General features: G+C 32.6%; 1 protein-coding gene across 1 annotated transcript in view; it reads left to right on the top strand.

Annotated features, from left to right (window-relative positions):
- LOC139493393 (receptor-type tyrosine-protein phosphatase eta-like) overlaps nt 1-18,724 on the top strand; it is a 60,691-nt gene that overhangs the window by 22,305 nt on the left and 19,662 nt on the right. Inside the window, exons 5-14 of the mRNA XM_071281768.1 lie at nt 5,203-5,502; nt 6,875-7,111; nt 11,439-11,638; nt 12,448-12,643; nt 13,058-13,339; nt 13,903-14,202; nt 14,564-14,851; nt 16,140-16,292; nt 17,068-17,199; nt 17,817-17,983. Coding sequence (XP_071137869.1) covers nt 5,203-5,502; nt 6,875-7,111; nt 11,439-11,638; nt 12,448-12,643; nt 13,058-13,339; nt 13,903-14,202; nt 14,564-14,851; nt 16,140-16,292; nt 17,068-17,199; nt 17,817-17,983 — 2,255 coding nt within the window. The remainder of the gene's footprint in view (nt 1-5,202; nt 5,503-6,874; nt 7,112-11,438; nt 11,639-12,447; nt 12,644-13,057; nt 13,340-13,902; nt 14,203-14,563; nt 14,852-16,139; nt 16,293-17,067; nt 17,200-17,816; nt 17,984-18,724) is intronic.

Below are 18,724 nucleotides of genomic sequence, written 5' to 3'. Positions count from 1 at the left end.
CTTCTTTTAAAGAGGTCATAAAGTTTTTGCCAAAATCTATTCAAATATCTACACTTCAGAAAATAGTGAGCGTAATCTTCTTCTTGCTTACAAAAATTACACTTATCTGTCTTGAGTTACTTTCCACTGCACTAAAAGTTTTTAGTTGAAACAATATAATGTAATAATTTCCATCTAAATATTTTTAATATATTCTCAGTCATATATTCAAAAATAATTTTTTACAATGAATTCATATTAAGAGTTTCTTGTATTGGTAGGATTCTAAACCATCCCTATTGACGACTCTAGTTTTATACTTATCAAAGAGTTATATAACATTTTATTTGTTAATAATGTAGTCCCAATTAAATGATTTGTATGGCCCCGCAACGAAGTTGTCGGTGCCATATAGTTTTACCCTTGTCCGTAATTCCGTCATTTCGCAACAAACCATTATATGGAGTTTTCTTCTAAACGCCTTCAGATATTGGAATGATTTTTGGTATGTGAGTTAACAATGATGAGTTACAGATCAAGTTTAAGTTTCGTTCCGCTCCACTAATTTTTGCCGAAATTACGGGCTTTGGACTTTGATAAATTATTGAAAATCACACTTACACGGATTTTTTTTCTATACGCCTCCAGATTTTGTGCTGATTTTTGATATGTGAGACTACCATCGTTTTTGCGTCCACGTGTGTTTATATTGAAATTGCATATTTTTCAACTTTTTTGGGACGGGGCCATTCGTGTCGCTTTGACACATCTTGTCCCATATGATTTTATTTCTCTGAATATTAACTGTAGTTTTGACAGAATTCTCTTTTTGAACAACTTGAATCCATTCTGCTGGGATAGATCTTTTTAATTTGTGAAATTCGGCGATCCAGTTTATTTTGAACTTTAGTTTGTTTAGAATGTAGATTTCTGATACTGAGATTTAATCATCTAGGATATTGGATCACTACTGATCCAGTTCTCAAATATAATTGGTTTATTACCAAATTTAATAAATTTATTACCCCATATTTCTTGCTTTCTAATATCGACAAATGTGTCTGGTTGTTTTGTTTGACCCCCGCCAGTCAAATTCCAAGACTTTATTACTTCTTTATAAAAAGCAGGAATATCTTTAAAATATCTTAAAGATTTAACATCACTAAAATTCATATTAAATATTGACAAAATATTGTTTGAAACATTTAAGTATTTAAATGGTATAAGCTTCCAAGTCGCAAGTTTACCATTTACCAATCTATTTACCCATGATGCTTTTAAAGCCACAAAATAACTTTTAAAGTCTACCATTTTAGATTCCCTTCTCATATGGACCAATCATCATGTTTCTTTTAACCTTGTCTGGTTTCCCATCCCAAATATATTTATATCTACTGTTTTCTATTTCTTTTAATAATTTTCTGAAGTTAGACAGACGCTTCCCAAGAAAGTAAACAAAGGCAATACCCTGCCAACAAATTTTCACTATAGGATTTTTGAAAGTCTTATCAATGTTATTGCTATAATTTGAAACTATTTGTAGGAAAAGTAAGTAGAACTTTATTTAGATTCGGCATATTGACAAACAGTACAAACATAAGCTCTAATGAGCTTTTCACTGAATATAAAAACATATGCATTAACAAATAATATAATGTAACGTGTACACAGGGTACGCGTGTCTGTTTCTATTTAGAATGAGTCCGTTACCAGTTTGATACTGGATCCAAAATGTTCTATTTATATTTACAAAATAAATAAGTAATCTGCATTCATAAATTAACGTCAATGAACCAAAATATGTACAACTGCTCTTTGCGTTCTCATAAACTATCTACAATTATTCTACTTCAAATATATATATATACAACTGGTACAAATTTGTACTATTACAAATTTGTCCTGGGTCAGGAACAAACTTGTCCTCCTGATACAATAATGTGCCCTAGAATTGTACACACTTGTCTTTGTTCTGTTGGTACAATTATGTACTTTACAAGGTGGTCAAACAGACTCACACTTGTCCTATACGGTACAATATGGTTCAGATTGTAAACGAACAAGTCCGTATTTCGAACAGGCACCAACCTGTTCTTTATTACACTTAGTAATATTATCTAATATATACGGGCCAGAGATCTCGAATATCTACGTACCGTACTTCAGGTCTTCGTCTTTAAACGTATGACAATCGACCCTGACCAACAATCGGAAGTTTTCAACGACCTTGACTGGCTATACCGCCCTTGAAGATGGAAGTGTTTAACGACCTTGACTTGTTTTTCAGCCCTCGCACGGTCGGCTCGGTGCCGGAAGGTGGTTGGTGAGCTTTATCATATTTTGATGCGTAGGGTCAGGAACAGGTAAGGACGTCATATGTTGGCCGCCATCTTGGTTTTGGTGAGTTGTTTTTCTTTTGTTGACTATTTTGATGTTTCTTTTACTTCACAACGGCTGCTTTCAGGGCCAGATTGGTCAGCTTGGTAGCCTGCTAACCTCGATGATGGAGTACTGGTAGATGAATCTCGGACGTAGTATTATAAATGACAGGAAGCGTTATCAGGACAAAAGCCGCGAGGCAGTGAAATGAAGTTCCATTATCTAACGCCTAGGATACAGCCCTCGGGTGTTAATCGGCACAACACTCCCCCATGATACAATGGGTTTTGGAGTGCATGTTAACGCGGGTACGCCAACTACTACGTCTACTGTACGGCTTGGATTGGTTTCTGTCATCTAAAGTAGTAATTGGTTGATCATCTAACTGTAAACCCTCATCGAAGTTAACGGGTAAAGGGGAGCTGGCCCAGCACGTCCGTTCAGCTGTAATGACTGAGACATGACTGATGGATTGGGAAGCCCTTGTATATATATATGTAAGTGTTTAACGAACTTGACTGGCTTTTCAGCCCTCGCACGGTCGCACTGTGGCGGAAGGCGTTTGTAGTAATTGGTTAGCTTTGTCATAGTTTCGGATGTCGTGGGTCAGGAACAGGTAGTAGATGACGCCATATGTAGGCCGCCATCTTGGTTTTTGTGAGTTGTTTTTCTTTTGTGGACTATTTTGATGTTTCTTTTACTTCACAACGGCTGCTTTCAGGGCCAGTTTGGTCAGCTTGGCAGCCCGCTAACCTCGATGACAGAGTACTGGTAGATGAGTCTCGGACGTAGTTTTATAAATGACAGGAAGCGTTATCAGGACAAAAGCCGCGAGGCAGTGAAATGAAGTTCCATTATCTAACGCCCAGGATACAGCCCTCGGACGTTAATCGGCACAACACTCCCCAATGATACAATGGGTTTTGGAGTGCATGTTAACGCGGGTATGCCTACTACTACGTCTACTGTACGGCTTGGATTTGTTTCCGTCATCTAAAGTAGTAAGTCGTTGATCATCTAACTGTAAACCCTCATCGAAGATAGCGGTTAAAGGAGAGCTGGCCCAGCACTTCCGTTCAGCTGTAATGACTGAGACGTGACTGATGGATTGGGAAACCCTTGTATATATATGTAAGTGTTTAACGAACTTGTTCAGCCCTGGCACGGTCGCTCGGTGCCGGAAGGCGTTTGTAGTAATTGGTTAGCTTTGTCATATTTTCGGATGGCGTGGGTCAGGAACAGGTAGTAGAGGATGCCATATGTAGGCCGCCATCTTGGTTTTGGTGAGTTGTTTTTCTTTTGTGGACTATTTTGATGTTTCTTTTACTTCACAACGGCTGCTTTCAGGGCCAGTTTGGTCAGCTTGGCAGTCCGTTAACCTCAATGATGGAGTACTGGTAGATGAGTCTCGGACGTAGTATTATAAATGACAAGAAGCGTTATCAGGACAAAAGCCGCGAGGCAGTGAAATGAAGGTCAATCACCCACAACCTAGGATACAGCCATCGGACGTTAATCGGCATAACACTCCCCCATGATACAATGGGTTTTGGAGTGTATGTTAACGCGGGTACGCCTACTACTACGTCTACTGTACGGCTTGGATTGGTTTCTGTCATCTAAAGTAGTAAGTCGTTGATCACCTAACTGTAAACCCTCATCGAAGATAGCGGGTAAAGGAGAGCCGTTCAGCTGTAATGACTGAGACGTGACTGTAATGATTTGAATTCGGAAGCCCTTGTGTATATATATATATATGTAAGTGTGTTACGACCTTGGCTGGCTTTTCAGCCCTCGCACGGTCGGGTAAGCCCTTGTATATATGGAAGTGTTTAACGACCTTGACTGGTTATACAGCCCTCGCACGGTCGGCTCGGTCCCGGAAGGCGTTTGGTGAGCTTTATCATATTTTGATGCCGTGGGTCAGGAACAGGTAGTAGAGGACGCCATATGTAGGCCGCCATCTTGGTTTGGGTAAGTTGTTTTTCTTTTGTTGACTATTTTGATGTCGGTTTACTTCACAACGGCTGTTTTCAGTGCCAGTTTGGTCAGCTTGGCAGCCCGCTAACCTCGATGATGGAGTACTGGTAGATGAGTCGTGGACGTAGTTCTAAAGATGGCAGGAAGCGTTATCAGGACCAAAGCCGTGAGGCAGTGAAATGAAGGTCAATCACCCAACACCTAGGATACAGCCCTTGGACGTTAATCGGCATAACACTCCCCATGATACAATGGTTTTGGAGTGCATGTTAACGCGGGTACGCCAACTACTACGTCTACTGTACGGCTTGGATTGGTTTCTGTCATCTTAAGTAGTAGGTCGTTGATCATCTAACTGTAAACCCTCATCGAAGTTAACGGGTAAAGGGGAGCTGGCCCAGCACGTCCGTTCAGCTGTAATGACAGAGACGTGACTTTGATGGATTGGATTAAGCCCTTACACGAATCTCTCCTACTTATATACCCCGATGATAGCTGTACCATTCTTGGAGGAGGGGTGTTTTATCAAAGTGCCTTCTTACCAGTATCTGAGTTTCCTAAGAAACACCCCTTTATATTTGACCTGACCCAAAGTTTACCCACGAAACATCTTACTCTTTTCAATGTTTATTAAAGTATTATACAAATGTATAAAATGCTTCTGCCAAACAGTAACTAAGGTAAACTATTGAACCTATATGATACAAAATCACAATATTAAACAAGGCATGCAGCATGCAAAATAAATAATTGCCTAAAAGTACTATAAGATATATTTCCTTTTTCACCATTTTGATTAAATTCCAACTAAATAAGGATAATTGAATATGTTTTTTATACAGTATTATAACCGGAATATTTCAGAGCCAAGAGCACCTGGTTCAGGAACACGTATTGGGAATACTACGATAACTTCCATACCCCTGTTGATTGAACATCCTGCAGATGAACATTTTGATGGTTTTAGAATTGATTATGAAAACAATATTAATGCAAGAAAGTTGTCAATGACAGTGGCCAGGGCTGTTGGTGTTAATCAAACAAAGACAGAAATTACAGGACTGGTACCACAGAGTTGTTATACGATTGATGTTTATGCTGTTTCCTTCTCAGAAATAAGTCATAATTCTCGTTCTTTTACCAATGTGTGTACTCAGACACCGTGTAAGTATTGTCATATAAAATAAATTAAATCAGAAAAGGAGAGTGCCAATACCCAACGAATGTTATGAATTTCCCATACAGCAGTTTTCCAAAAATCTTAATCTTACAGTGACTTGACTGTAAGTGTTGCTATCCACCAATTGCAATTCATTCAAAATTTTGACCAAATTGCAATTTGTTTTATTAAACCAAATTGTTCAACTGGTCAAAAATTTGAACCAACTGCTGTAGAAAACCACGATCAAGTCGTTAAGTGCAAGGTGATAAAATAAAACATACTTACAATCCTATAAGACTTTAACTCCACTTTATTGTCAGATGGTATTACTAAATCAGTCTATCAATCTGTATAGTTATATTATAGCCATTACCATACTAAAGGTGAACTGTTTTATTTTTAATTGCTATAAAAATGTCCAAACTAAGCTTTTATATAGTTTTTCTTTCGAAAAGTATTCTATATACATAAGAATCACACATTATGTGAATAAAAACATTTCATATTCAGTAAAATATTTGTGAAATTGCAATATGTTTGTAGGAAGGGGAGATAATCTTTTTTGGTTTCAAAAAATCTTTATTCAAAAGAATAGTATTTTACGTTATCTCCCCAAGGAAACTTCTCAATAGCATATTGTTATTTCACACGTATTTTACTGAATATATGATGTCTTATTTTAAATGATACATGATTCTTATAAATATAAAAATCCTTTTCGAAAGAAAAACTATATAAAAGGTTAGTTTGGACATTTTTATAGCAATTCAAAATAAAACATTTTACCTTTAGTATGGTAATGGCTATAATATAACTATACAGATTGATAGACAAATTTAGTAATAACATCATTAAAGTGGAATTAAAGTCTTATAGGATTGTAAGTATATAATATTTTTATCACCTTGCACTTTCACATTTTGACTGAACAATTTGTTCAATATTCTGACCAGTTGAACAATTTGATTTTATAAAACAAAGTGCAATTTGGTCAAAATTTTGAATGAGTTGCAATTGGTGGATAGCAACACTAACAGTCAAGTCACTGTAACAAAAAAATAATTGCATGACAGCTTCTTATGTTCTCTCTGAGTTTCACTAATATTGCCATAAAGTGTATTTCTGTACACATATGACCAATTTATAGATGTGTAAGGAGTGGTAAAAGTTTATTACTTTTAAATTAAAATAAAAATTAAATGTTATGGATAATTATATGTATTTTTTTTTCATAATTCAGAACCATGGAACAACATAAAGGTCATTTTTTAGGTAGATGAAATACTTTAAATGCAGTTTTTTTTTTATTGAAAATCAGGAAATCTATGAGACTATAAGAGATCGATCTAATAAACTTTTTTTTTCTTGTTTCAGTGGATCCCAACTCCTACACAGTCATATATGGTGAATCATCATTTACAATATTCTGGGTAAAATTTAGTGATATATACCATGTAAATGTTTCTTGCAACTACCTGTCACAGGTGTTATCTAGGAACAAGCCTTCATTATCTGTGAATGGAACTATTCCTGGAGATTGTTGTGTGTTGAATGTAAAGAATTGGAATTTTACAGTATCTCGGCATTACTTTGTTCATGTGAACGAAACTTGTAAGTCACATTGATTTTTGCACTATGAAATTTTTATTTTTCTTGATTTATCTAATCAATAGCGATTTGCTTCAGTCATACATTTATCTCAGACCAACCAAAACTAAACATTGGGATACTTAGGCAACAGCTATTTACATGTATCAAAGAGTTTCATTATAACCTTGTTAAGACGATATTTAAACAACACAAAAAGCACAAAAAGATATCAGTTGAACATACTGAAATTATTTTTGATAAAACTATGTTTTGTTACTGTGATTTTACTGTAAGTGTTGCTCTCCACCAATTGCAGTTTATTCAAATTTCTGACCAAATTCCAATTTGTTTTATCAAGCCAAACTGTTCAAAAACTAAAAAAAAACTGCTGTAGAAAACAGTCCAGTCATGAAAATGCAAGGTGTTAAAACATAAAGCATGTGTTTCAGCAGTGTTAGAGCTATATATAGTAAGCATATGTATGCTACAACCTTCTTAACCTGCACATTAATTGGGAAACATCTGAACTGATCATACTGTTAATAGTGAATCAAATTAAATAGTGTTAGTGTGTGAATTTCTACGGGGCACCGAATGGGACTCTTGTGATTTTGTACTCGAAATTCAATTTTGTACGGACAAAAGTGAGTTTTGTTCAACAACAATGAGTTCAGTTTAACAAATTTTGTAGCATAACGTGACGGTACCCAAATTGCACCTTTTTTGACAGCTTTTCCACCTACGTTTTTTTATGATCAAGAGAAAAAAAATCATTTTATGTTTATTTTGTAGCCGTATCCTTCTTTATTATATTGGTACACCAATTTAATTTTCAATCCATATGGAATCATAAAAAATTGGTCTGAACTAACCTCCAAACCATCAATGATTCTGTTATGAGGAGTACCCAAATTGCATCAATGCTTAAGGTAGATTCATGGTATACCGCCATCTTGGATTGAACACTCACAGTAAAAAATCGGTCTAGTTATTTGCCTAAATCTGCAAATTTGAAGACAGATTTGCAATTTACTGGTTATACTGTTTAATAATATAAAGAAAACTTGGCAATTTATTGTATAATTCAAAATATTTAAACAAATATCAATTTTCTTGCTTTTATAATCATTTTTTTCAAACGAGCCATTTAAGGGAAGATAACTCTTTTAGTACAAAAATTATACTGGACAGATAGGGATTTTTTTTCTTTTTACTTGTAGCAAGAAAACAAGTTCGGTGACACCATTTTTTTCTTTTTATTTTCTTAAAACATATTACAAAATCTATCTTTTCACAATTTATTTCAAAATTCTATCTCATAGATTTTTTTTATGCACACAAATGTGTTTTTCCATGAACAATCTAACCAAATTTAGGCAATTTTTAACGACTCATAGCTTGAAAAATAGCACGGTGACCCCTCCTTTTTATTATATTTTGGAAAAGAGCATATTAAAATCTTCATTCTGGCTAAAAATAAGAAAATTCTGTCTCAAAAAATATTTACTTATGATCTACCTTAAATTCACATCGTCAAAAGTCGACAGAGCCTTTGTTTAGTTTTTTTCAAATATTTTGAACAATTGGATATTTGTCCATGCTTACTCTTCATTTTTTAAGAAATGGATACTTGAAACATATTGTATTTGCTAATTTTAAAAAGATACTGTTTTGATGACGTTGCATGGCGACGTTTCGGTACATTTTGCATTTTCAGTAAACACTTCATCTGTTGATAAATACTGTGAACGTTTTGTGTATATCTAAATATTTTTACCTATGTTGAAAGACGTGCATAGTATCAAGTCATAAAAATACAAATTGTTTCGTCTCTAGGAAATCTTGTAAGATTTTCGCGTCTATTTTTGCTAATAAGGTGCAATTTGGGTACTCGGTGCAATTTGGGTACCGTTACGTTACTACAAATTTAAAATTTTGTCATACAAAATTATCTTTCAGTGGACAAAAGTTACTTTTGTCATGACAAAATTCATTTTTGTAACACAGACTTTACTTTTGTTACCTAATATGAAAATTGGGCGACAAAAGTCAATTTTGTATGCAAATTTGTTTAGTTTGGATTCTGTGAAAGCGAATTTAAAACACTTAGGTAGAGAAGGTTTGGTTAAAGAAAAACTTTCAGGTTCGGGTTACCACTTTTACCGAGGTGGAAATGAATAAACCTTAATTTTATCTTTGTTAGTGATGTTTTGACAAAAATCTTTTCACACATGAGACAGAATTTAATTATACATCAAATGCATAAACGTTTTTTACAAGTTTCTTGTTTTATTCGTATCCCTTACCATTTTATCTTTTAATTACATATATTTAAACTTATTAAGAAACCATACTAGTCCATAAAAACCAATTACTAGTACAGATTAGTAGTTCCTTTCACTTTCCGTTGCTAAGAGAATATAAACAACTGATAAGATTACTTTTATCCATTTTATAATTTTAAATGTATAGTGTACATATATACAAGTTCCTGTTTTAACTAATTTTTAGTTTTATCCTATTCTAACTGTTAATATTATTTTAAATTTTAACCAGTAGATAGAATTTTAAATAACGCAATTTTAAAAATAAACAAAATTTTTAAATGCGGTGACCCTGCAGATAGGGTGGACTTCCAGAAGAAGAAGAAGAAGAAGTTAGTAGAAAAAATCGAAAACGCAAAGAGCATAAAATTTGTAAAATAGATTTCCGGTTCGGCAAATTTCCGGCAAATTCCGGTTCGGGTCCGGGTTCGGGTTACCACTTTTGTCAACGTATATTTGTTCCACCTAACAGAAGTTCCAGTGGAAACTTTATTATAAACAATGTCATAATACCTGTACCTGTTGGAACAAATATTCTATACTATTTATTCCGTTAGGAACATCTACTGTAATATTTATTCCTGTGGAAATAATATTCCAGAGTAGTTTTTCCATTTGGAACTTATATTATGAAGGAACTTCTATTCCGTGACACTTTTACCGACCACCCTAATTTGCATACAAAATTGACTTTTGTGAGACGAAATTGACTTTCGTGAGACAAAATTGATTTTTGTGAGACAAAATTGACATTTGTGAGACAAAATTGACTTTTGTGAGACAAAATTGAATTGAATTGTCTCACAAAAGTCAATCTTGCATGCAAAGGAGTAGGTCCGGTAAGGACCGATTTTGGCCTCAAATTTCAGGTTCATCTGACGAAAGATTTTGACCACTTTTTAAACACTTAAAGTGTCTATTTTATTTGAATTAATTAGTTTATGTGAAAGATTTTAACAGATTTAGTCATTAAAAACGATCCGATTCAAGCTCAAATATGAAAAATCTACCTAATATGCCGAAAAAATGTCACTTTTCAGATGGTTTTTGGTAAAAATGAAGGTGGCCGCATCTGTGTTCATCCTCAACCTTTATATATGTTATGTATTATCATAAAATACAACTTACATTTCAATATTAAGGATGAACACGAATGCGGCCACTTTCGTTTTACACGAAAACCGTCTAAAATTTAACTAAAATACTAGAATTATGAGGATTTCAGTAATTTAGCATGACTTAATGGTGCTAGTACCGGATATATGTGCAATGTATTGTAAAAAACAGCCCATATTTATATAGCAGAAGCATTCTACTGTCCAATAAATAACTAAAGGTTTACATTTTAACAATTTTGTAAAACTGCTATATTTTGGGGCCAAAAACAAAAAATGGGTCTTACTGAACCTACTCCTTTGTTTAGTTTAATTGGATTCTGTGAACTAATTTGCATACAAAATTGACTTTTGTGACACAAAATTGACTTTTATGAGACAAAATTGACTTTTGTGAGACAAAATTGACATTTGCCAAACAAAATTGACTTTTGTTAGACAAAAAATTGAATTTTGTCTCACCAAATTGAGTTTTGTCTCACAAAAGTCAATTTTGTCTCACAAATGTCAATTTTGTCGTCGAAAAATTTAATTTTGTCCTCACAGAATTGAATTTTGTGTTTTAATTTCCATATCAGGTAGCAAAAGTTAATTTTGTATGCAAATAAGTTTATATTTGCATACCTGTTTAACAAAATTGACTTTTTTCATGACAAAAATGAATTTTGTCATCACAAAATTGAAGTTTTCATAAAACAAGTCTCACATAGTTTTGTTAAACAAAAATGATTTTGTTATGACAGAATTGAGTTTTGTACAAAACCACAAGAGTCCCATTTGGCGCCCCGTAATTTCAGTATATGGCATTACAGAAGTCATTTATACAGGAAAATAATAGGATTATTACACTAGTCATATTGCTCAATATGAGCATGTTTTTATCAATTTTTTGTCCTGAACTATTTACAGTACCAGAGTACCCTGTCGTTTTCAGTAATATTACAACAAGAACCCATTTAAATCTGACATGGATAGAGCCTATGAGAAGTAATGGTTGGATCCATGGATACACTGTAAATCTGTTTGATAGTAAAGATACAAACATAGAAAATTATACTGTTTCCTGTATACAACCTGAACCAAAATGCAGCAAAAATGACTCTTATTGGGTATTTACTTTTTAATGGTTTAAAAATATTATGATTTTCCAGTTTTCAGACAAAAGCTCACAAAGGCGTTGAGCAGTTTTATGAAACTATGATGGATTGTTTATAATTCTATTGGCCTAGCATTCTTTCGATTTTTATGAATTTTTCGATTTCATGTGTTTTTCAATTTTTTTCAATTTTTTCTTTAAAAGTGCTGAGAGCAGTTTTCATGAAGCTTTGATGACTAGTTTATATCTATTAAAATAAACTTCTTTAAGTTCTGATATGACATTGAGAAGTTATTGAACTTTATTCTTTGAAAAGCGACGGGATAAAAGCTATTCATCCTGATTTTGGATAATTTCTCACAATTTGATTGGCTGATATTGTCCTAATAAATTTCAGTACAATTTTTTATTACGTCAATAGGAATTATCTCCCTTATTTATCACGTCAATTGGGATTATCTCCCTTATACCATTGACCTAATAAAAAAATAAGAAAAATAAATGGCTTCATAGTCCTAATATTTTATTTTTTTACAGTTTTAGATTAAATATCTAAAACATATTTTGTTGATATTGTCCTTATATTGAATTTAAATTTAATAATATGTAATATAACAAAATCAGGATAAATTCGTTACACAGTGTTCAATTGTCCTAATACGGAATTTATCGGGTCAATAAAATTCTCGTATTAGGACAATTACACACTGTGTAACTAATATTAACTGTAAATTTTAGCTTCTTTTTTTTATTTGGCTAAAAGCTTTCAATGGAAATAAATTTTTTTAATAACACCAAATTAATTAAGTGACTGTTTTCCAGAATCATCAGGAGCATCAGTGCTCAAGTTTTAGCCTGGCCAATAATAGAAATGGCAACATCTATTACAACAACTCACAGTTTTATTTATCAATTAGAGGATTAAAACCAGGGATGTTATATCACTACAGTGTAACAGCTATGAATAAAGTTGGTTCCAACACTACAGACAGAATAACAGTCATCACACAGGAAGATAGTAAGATATTTTCAAATTTTAAAAAAAAATAAAGAATACGTTTTTCATAGTTTGCATGCACTGCAAAATTAAAATGTATGTCATTTCAATGAAAGGAAACACTAAAATATAATTTACAAATATTTTGCAAATTCTGATCAGCTGAAACATCCATCACAGTACTGAAAATAACCACAATGACTGTCATAATCACATAGAAACAGATAGAACTAATATCAGAGACATATAATTGTATTTTATGTCTCTCCTTATATGAATAAATATTCTTCGATGAGACAGTAAATAATAACACTGTAAAAACAATATAAAAAAACCACATGGCGGACAATTACTGAAACTAAGTATTTTATGTCCTATAAGACTAATATCTTGTTCATTACTTTCATCTTTATCAAAACATTTTGTTTTTTATAGAACCAGAGTCTCCAGCTTCATTGGACATTACAGTACTGAATGTGACCACCATGAGTATCATGTGGTCACCACCTAATGTAACTAATGGTATAATAACGGTGTATAATGTCAGTTATTGTAGTAATGGTATTAGTGGATGTAAATATACTGTTGCAGAAGGGAGGACTTCTGTAATATTAAGGAATTTAGAATGTTGGAAAGAATACCTTGTGTGTGTGTCAGCTATAACATTAGCTGGAGCTGGATCTAAAAAGTGTGGAGTAAAGAACACAAGCGTTTATGGTAAAATAATATTGTTATAAGTTTTAAGGTTCTTTGTAAATTATACGCTAACAGTGTCATCAAATACAGTTTACAATTTAGCAGAATTGTCTCAGCCACACTCTGTTCTGACAAATTGGTGATAATTTTATTTGTTTTTGTTGATATTTTTGTTGTACACTGAAAATATTATAACATATTATAGAGATAAAAATATATTAATTTTGAGGGGCAATAAACTATAATTAAAGGAGTAGGGTATATCAATCCAACAACACAGAAACCTTAAGACATTTAGAGATTGACATATGGTTTTCATCAATAGACAAGTGTCTGTACATACAATACGTCAAGCTCTAAAAAAAACTATCATTCCTGACAAATAGTGATTAAAGTTATCTACCAAAGATCTGCCATTATCACCAAATTTGAAAAGCAAAAACAACCACTAAGAGGTTTCTTACTATTATTGCACCAGTCTTTTCTTCATTTTTTGCTGATTTTTTGTTTTATTGAGAATATGTTAATATCATTATTCTTATATCAGTTTGTATTGGAATATTTTTTTGTCTTTAACATTTCAGAACCCCAGTCAAAGATAAGTGAAACAACTGCTAGCAACACAACCATAAGACTTGAGCTTGAAGTGCCCTGTGACAGTGTTGAAGCACCAATTAGCTACGATGTTTCCTACACATCTTTGGATCATTCTTGTACAGGCAACCAGACAAATGTTACTAAATGGATTGAATGTTTTCCATGGCGTTCATGTGAGATTACTGGACTGTTTCCCTACTGGGATTATTTTATCAAAATACAGGAAGCAGTAGAAAACAATGTTGGTGTTTTGAGCAATGAGCACAAAGTTACTACACTTCATTCTGGTAAGTTTGGTTTACCTATACTGAATTACATTTTTTCTAAATCAATCTAAACCATCTTTACTGGTAAAAACATCTCTTTAGCAATTGGTGATTACCAGTTATATTCCTGACTGTGTACAGAGACGTTTCGAATTGAAGCAGTTGGTAGAAACAGGTTATATACTTTATAGCCTAACATTGAAGTAGATTGAGATTTAAAACTCAAAATGGTCAGTTGGACTTTACAATATTTATTTTTTATCCTATTCGTTTACAGATACAAATAAAAGAGTTTGCCATGTGTTGTTGTAGAAGTTTTAATTAACTTTTGTTATACTATATCTTCATTTAAGAGTTCACATTCTGAAATTTCCTTTTTTAGTTCCTGAAGAAGTTCTAAATGTGAGAGCGGAGAATATAAAATCCGACAGTATGACAGTATGCTGGGAAAAGCCATGTTTTATCAACAGTGATGCAGTATTTTACAATGTGACATTAGATGAAGATACTCTATATGTTATGATATCTAGATCTGGAGCAATACCGGGAACAGAATGTACAAATATCACTAATTTGTTACCGTATACAAATTACACTATATCTGTAACAGCAAGTAACCAGTACGGGAAAACTGACCCTGTAATTATCGTGAAACAAACTGATATAGCAGGTAAATACATATAGAATATGTGTGCTTGGATGAAATTTTAAAAAAGGCAGGAAGAGCAACTTTGCCAAAAAAGAGGCAGGACAATGTATGTATAAAAGTCAGCATAGAATTGTTAATAAAAGGCAGGACCGAAAAGAGTTGAAAATAAAAAGGCAGGACAGAGATTACAACTAAAAAAAATGCATGTCAACATTTTTTATCCTAGCACATATGTTCACGAACATTTGAAGTTGCTGTGCTGTTAAATGAATTCATTGCCTAATATTGATTCCTGTCGAAAGATCAAAGGAAAAAATTACAAATTGACAATAATTCATAATTGCACATATAGGTATACAACAGCTTTATTTCTGATGTTTTGTATTTCCTTTAATATTGGTTATATGTGTAGGATTAAATAGTGTCCCCAATGAAATGATATCCCAAGGACAAAATTTCACGTATATAACCTGTGAAATTTTTTCCAGGACAGAATTTTATTATAAAATGTTGTCAACTTCTGTGTAAATGTGTCCCTTGAAATGATATTCTATTTTGACCTTTGTTGGATATTTTTTCATAGTGAAATCATGTCAAAATAGCATAAAAATCTTGTCTAATACCAAATAATTTAATTTACAAAAAATAATAAGACTAAATCTTTGTTTTTAAATATACAGTAGGAATTAATGGATTTTTTTAACATCTTTGGTTTGTCATTTTTACCAAGATCAATAATGTCATGAATAATACAAAGTGTACTCTGGAGGGTATAGACCATCACACAAAAAGTCATAGCTGTAAACTTATATATATTCACCACTTTCTATTTTTGTTTACATCTGTGTTGTCTTTATTTAAATTTCAATTATGATTGAACTAATATATTTAAACATTTTAATGATTGCTAAATTATTTCCCTTCTTAAGCGACATAAAGAAAAAATAGCTACAGTATGAAAAATTGTCTCTTGTGACATATTTTTATAAAACATCCATGAAATTATGTCTAAGTACTAGGGACAATTTTTCACTGAGGGAGACACTATTTTATAGTTTACAAATGTGATATTCTGTCCCGTGAACGAAGTTTCACGGATGATATGTGAAATATAGTTCAAGAAGACACAATTTCATGGGACACTTTTTTGGCTTACATATGCCCCTGCAACATATTATGCCTTGAAAATATTTTTAATTTAAAGTTCTGTTTAAATGCTAGTTCTCCCTTCATTACTTATTAATAGAACTAAGAACTTCGGTTTTATTTAGATTTGAATATTTGATTATAATTTTTATGAATATTTCAGTGCCAAATCAACCAAGATTTAGTGGCATTGAAGAACATGCCACAATGCTGATAGTAGAATGGAAACCACCGTATCCCTACACTGGTCCTACAAATTACACAGTCACAGTGAGGGATATAGAAAATAGTCAAACCAAAGATTGCAAAACATCAGGTAAATGTTGACATATTTATAAATTTCTCACTGTATTAAAATATCAATAATTTCTAGATGAATTTTTGATCTTTCTACAAGAAAAAGATCCAATATACAACCAAATGCAATTTTCCTCAATCACAAAAAAGCATTTGAATGCAACTGTTAGCTGATAAAAAAAAATTGTATATTTCAGTTTATGATGATGAAAGATAATCTGTATATTTCAGTGTATAAATGGACGTGGTGTTCTGTATATTTTAGTGAATAATTAGGCATGGTGATTTGCATATTTCAGTGTATAACCAGACGAGATGATCTATATATTTCAGATTATAACTAGACCAAAAGTTCTGTATTCTTCATAATATAACCAGATCATATCTGTATATTTCAGTGTATAGTCAAAAATATTCTGTGTATTTCAGTGTATAACCAGACAAGATGTTCTGTATAACTCAGTGTATCAACATATGATGCATATGTGTTCTTTATATTTCAGTAAGAGACCAGATGTTCTGTATATTTCAGTGTATAACCAGATGATGTGTTCTGTATATTGCAGTGTATAACCAGACCAGATGTTCTGTATATATCAGTGTATAACCTGACAAGATGTTCTGTATATATCAGTGTATAACCAGACAAGATGTTTTGTATATATCAGGGTATAACCAGACAATATGTATATTTCAGTGTATAACCAGACAAGATGTTCTGTATATTTCAGTGTATAACCAGACAAGATGTTCTGTATATTTAAGTGTATCAACATATGATGTGTATATTTTAGTGTATAACCAGACCAGATGTTCTGTGTATGGTTTAGAGGAGTACTGGCAGTATAAAGTTACTATAACAGCTCATACAGAAAGAGGAACTAAACAATATGAACATCCACATATTATTCAGACTAAACAGTCAGGTACAAACATACTCATTTTGCTTATTGTTAGTTGCATTGTATACAAGTAGATCTCTTGTCATGTTTTTACAAATCAGTTAACATTTAGAATTAAGTGCAAGTCATGAACAATTCAGCATATTCATTATCAATTTAAGCTGTAGATTTTTTTTGTGAAATGCAGGCTAAGAGAATACCATATTGGAAAGAAACTGTTAATTGTGTTTCAATCTTTCTTAGAATATACAAATTAACATAATTAAAGAAAATAAGTATACAAATATCATAAAGGAAAGTAACTATTTGATAGATGTATGAAATTTGAAAATGAGGCTTTAGAAATCAGTTGTTGAAGCTAGTCTATCCCTAACTTAAGTATATACTATCTCCATTGGTAATAAATTTATTACAAAAATAAATTAGAGGGATAAGATATGGGAGGTATTCTTTGTAATTAATTGGTCTCCTAGAGACAACATTTGTGATTCCCTTCACAAAGGTTATACATATGTATTCTGTATATACATTAGGTGTGTAAATGCTCATCCGACTTATTTTACAAACATTTTTGAAGAACAATCTCCTTCAACTTTGTTTTCTTGCATTTTGTGTTTAATTATCAAACGAAATGATTACAGCACCAGGTCCAGTTACTCACCTGAGAGTAAATCATGAAAAAGATCCTGAAAAACCTCGCCTGGTCTTCATAACCTTCAGCCCTCCAGTATACAGGGAGAGAAATGGTGTAATAAAGGCTTACTATGTCAAATGTCGCGACACAAAAGCATTCAGAGATATACAAGTGGTAAGTTCAATATATCTATTATTTTAGGTGTATTGACAAAAGATCAACAAGTGTTATAAATGTGTTAAGTATAATAAAGGCTGATAATGTTAGTTGTTATGACAGAGAACATACAGAGATATAAAGGCTGATAATGTTAGTTGTTATGACAGAGAACATACAGAGATATAAATCATTTACAGCTGTTATATTAATGCTTGTTAGTTAAAGGTTTGATTTTCTTGCTTGCTTTGTTTGTATTAATGTTTGCTTAAGCATTGTTATTAACACGACGGGTGCCGCATGTGGAGCAGGATCTGTTTACCCTTCCGGAGCACCTGAGATCACCCCTAGTTTTTTGGTGGGGTTCATGTTGTTTATTCTTTAGTTTTCTATGTTGTGTCGTGTGTGCTGTTGTTTGTTTGTCTTTTTTATTTTTAGCCATGGCGTTGTCAGTTTGTTTTAGATTTATGAGTTTGACTGTCCCTTTGGTATCTTCCGTCCCTCTTTTATTAAGACAGACATCTGCAAGCAAATATAAAAACTTGTATACCGGTACATTATATTTAAATTTGATTGGACATTATCAAATAATAAAATTTCCCTATATACAGGTTTAACTCCACCTACTTATATTGTTTGCAGATGTCAAACTTAATTATTACAATGCTTGAGCAAATTTTAATACAAAATAAGCAAGCAAGCAAACCAAAACTTTAACTTGCTAGCATTAGAATAACAGCTATAAGGAGAAGAAGATGT

This window comes from Mytilus edulis, chromosome 10 (assembly GCF_963676685.1).
Source record: "Mytilus edulis chromosome 10, xbMytEdul2.2, whole genome shotgun sequence".
Taxonomy (NCBI): domain Eukaryota; kingdom Metazoa; phylum Mollusca; class Bivalvia; order Mytilida; family Mytilidae; genus Mytilus; species Mytilus edulis.
The sequence above is the reverse complement of the archived record's forward strand: the minus strand, read 5'-3'. Positions and strand labels throughout refer to the sequence as shown.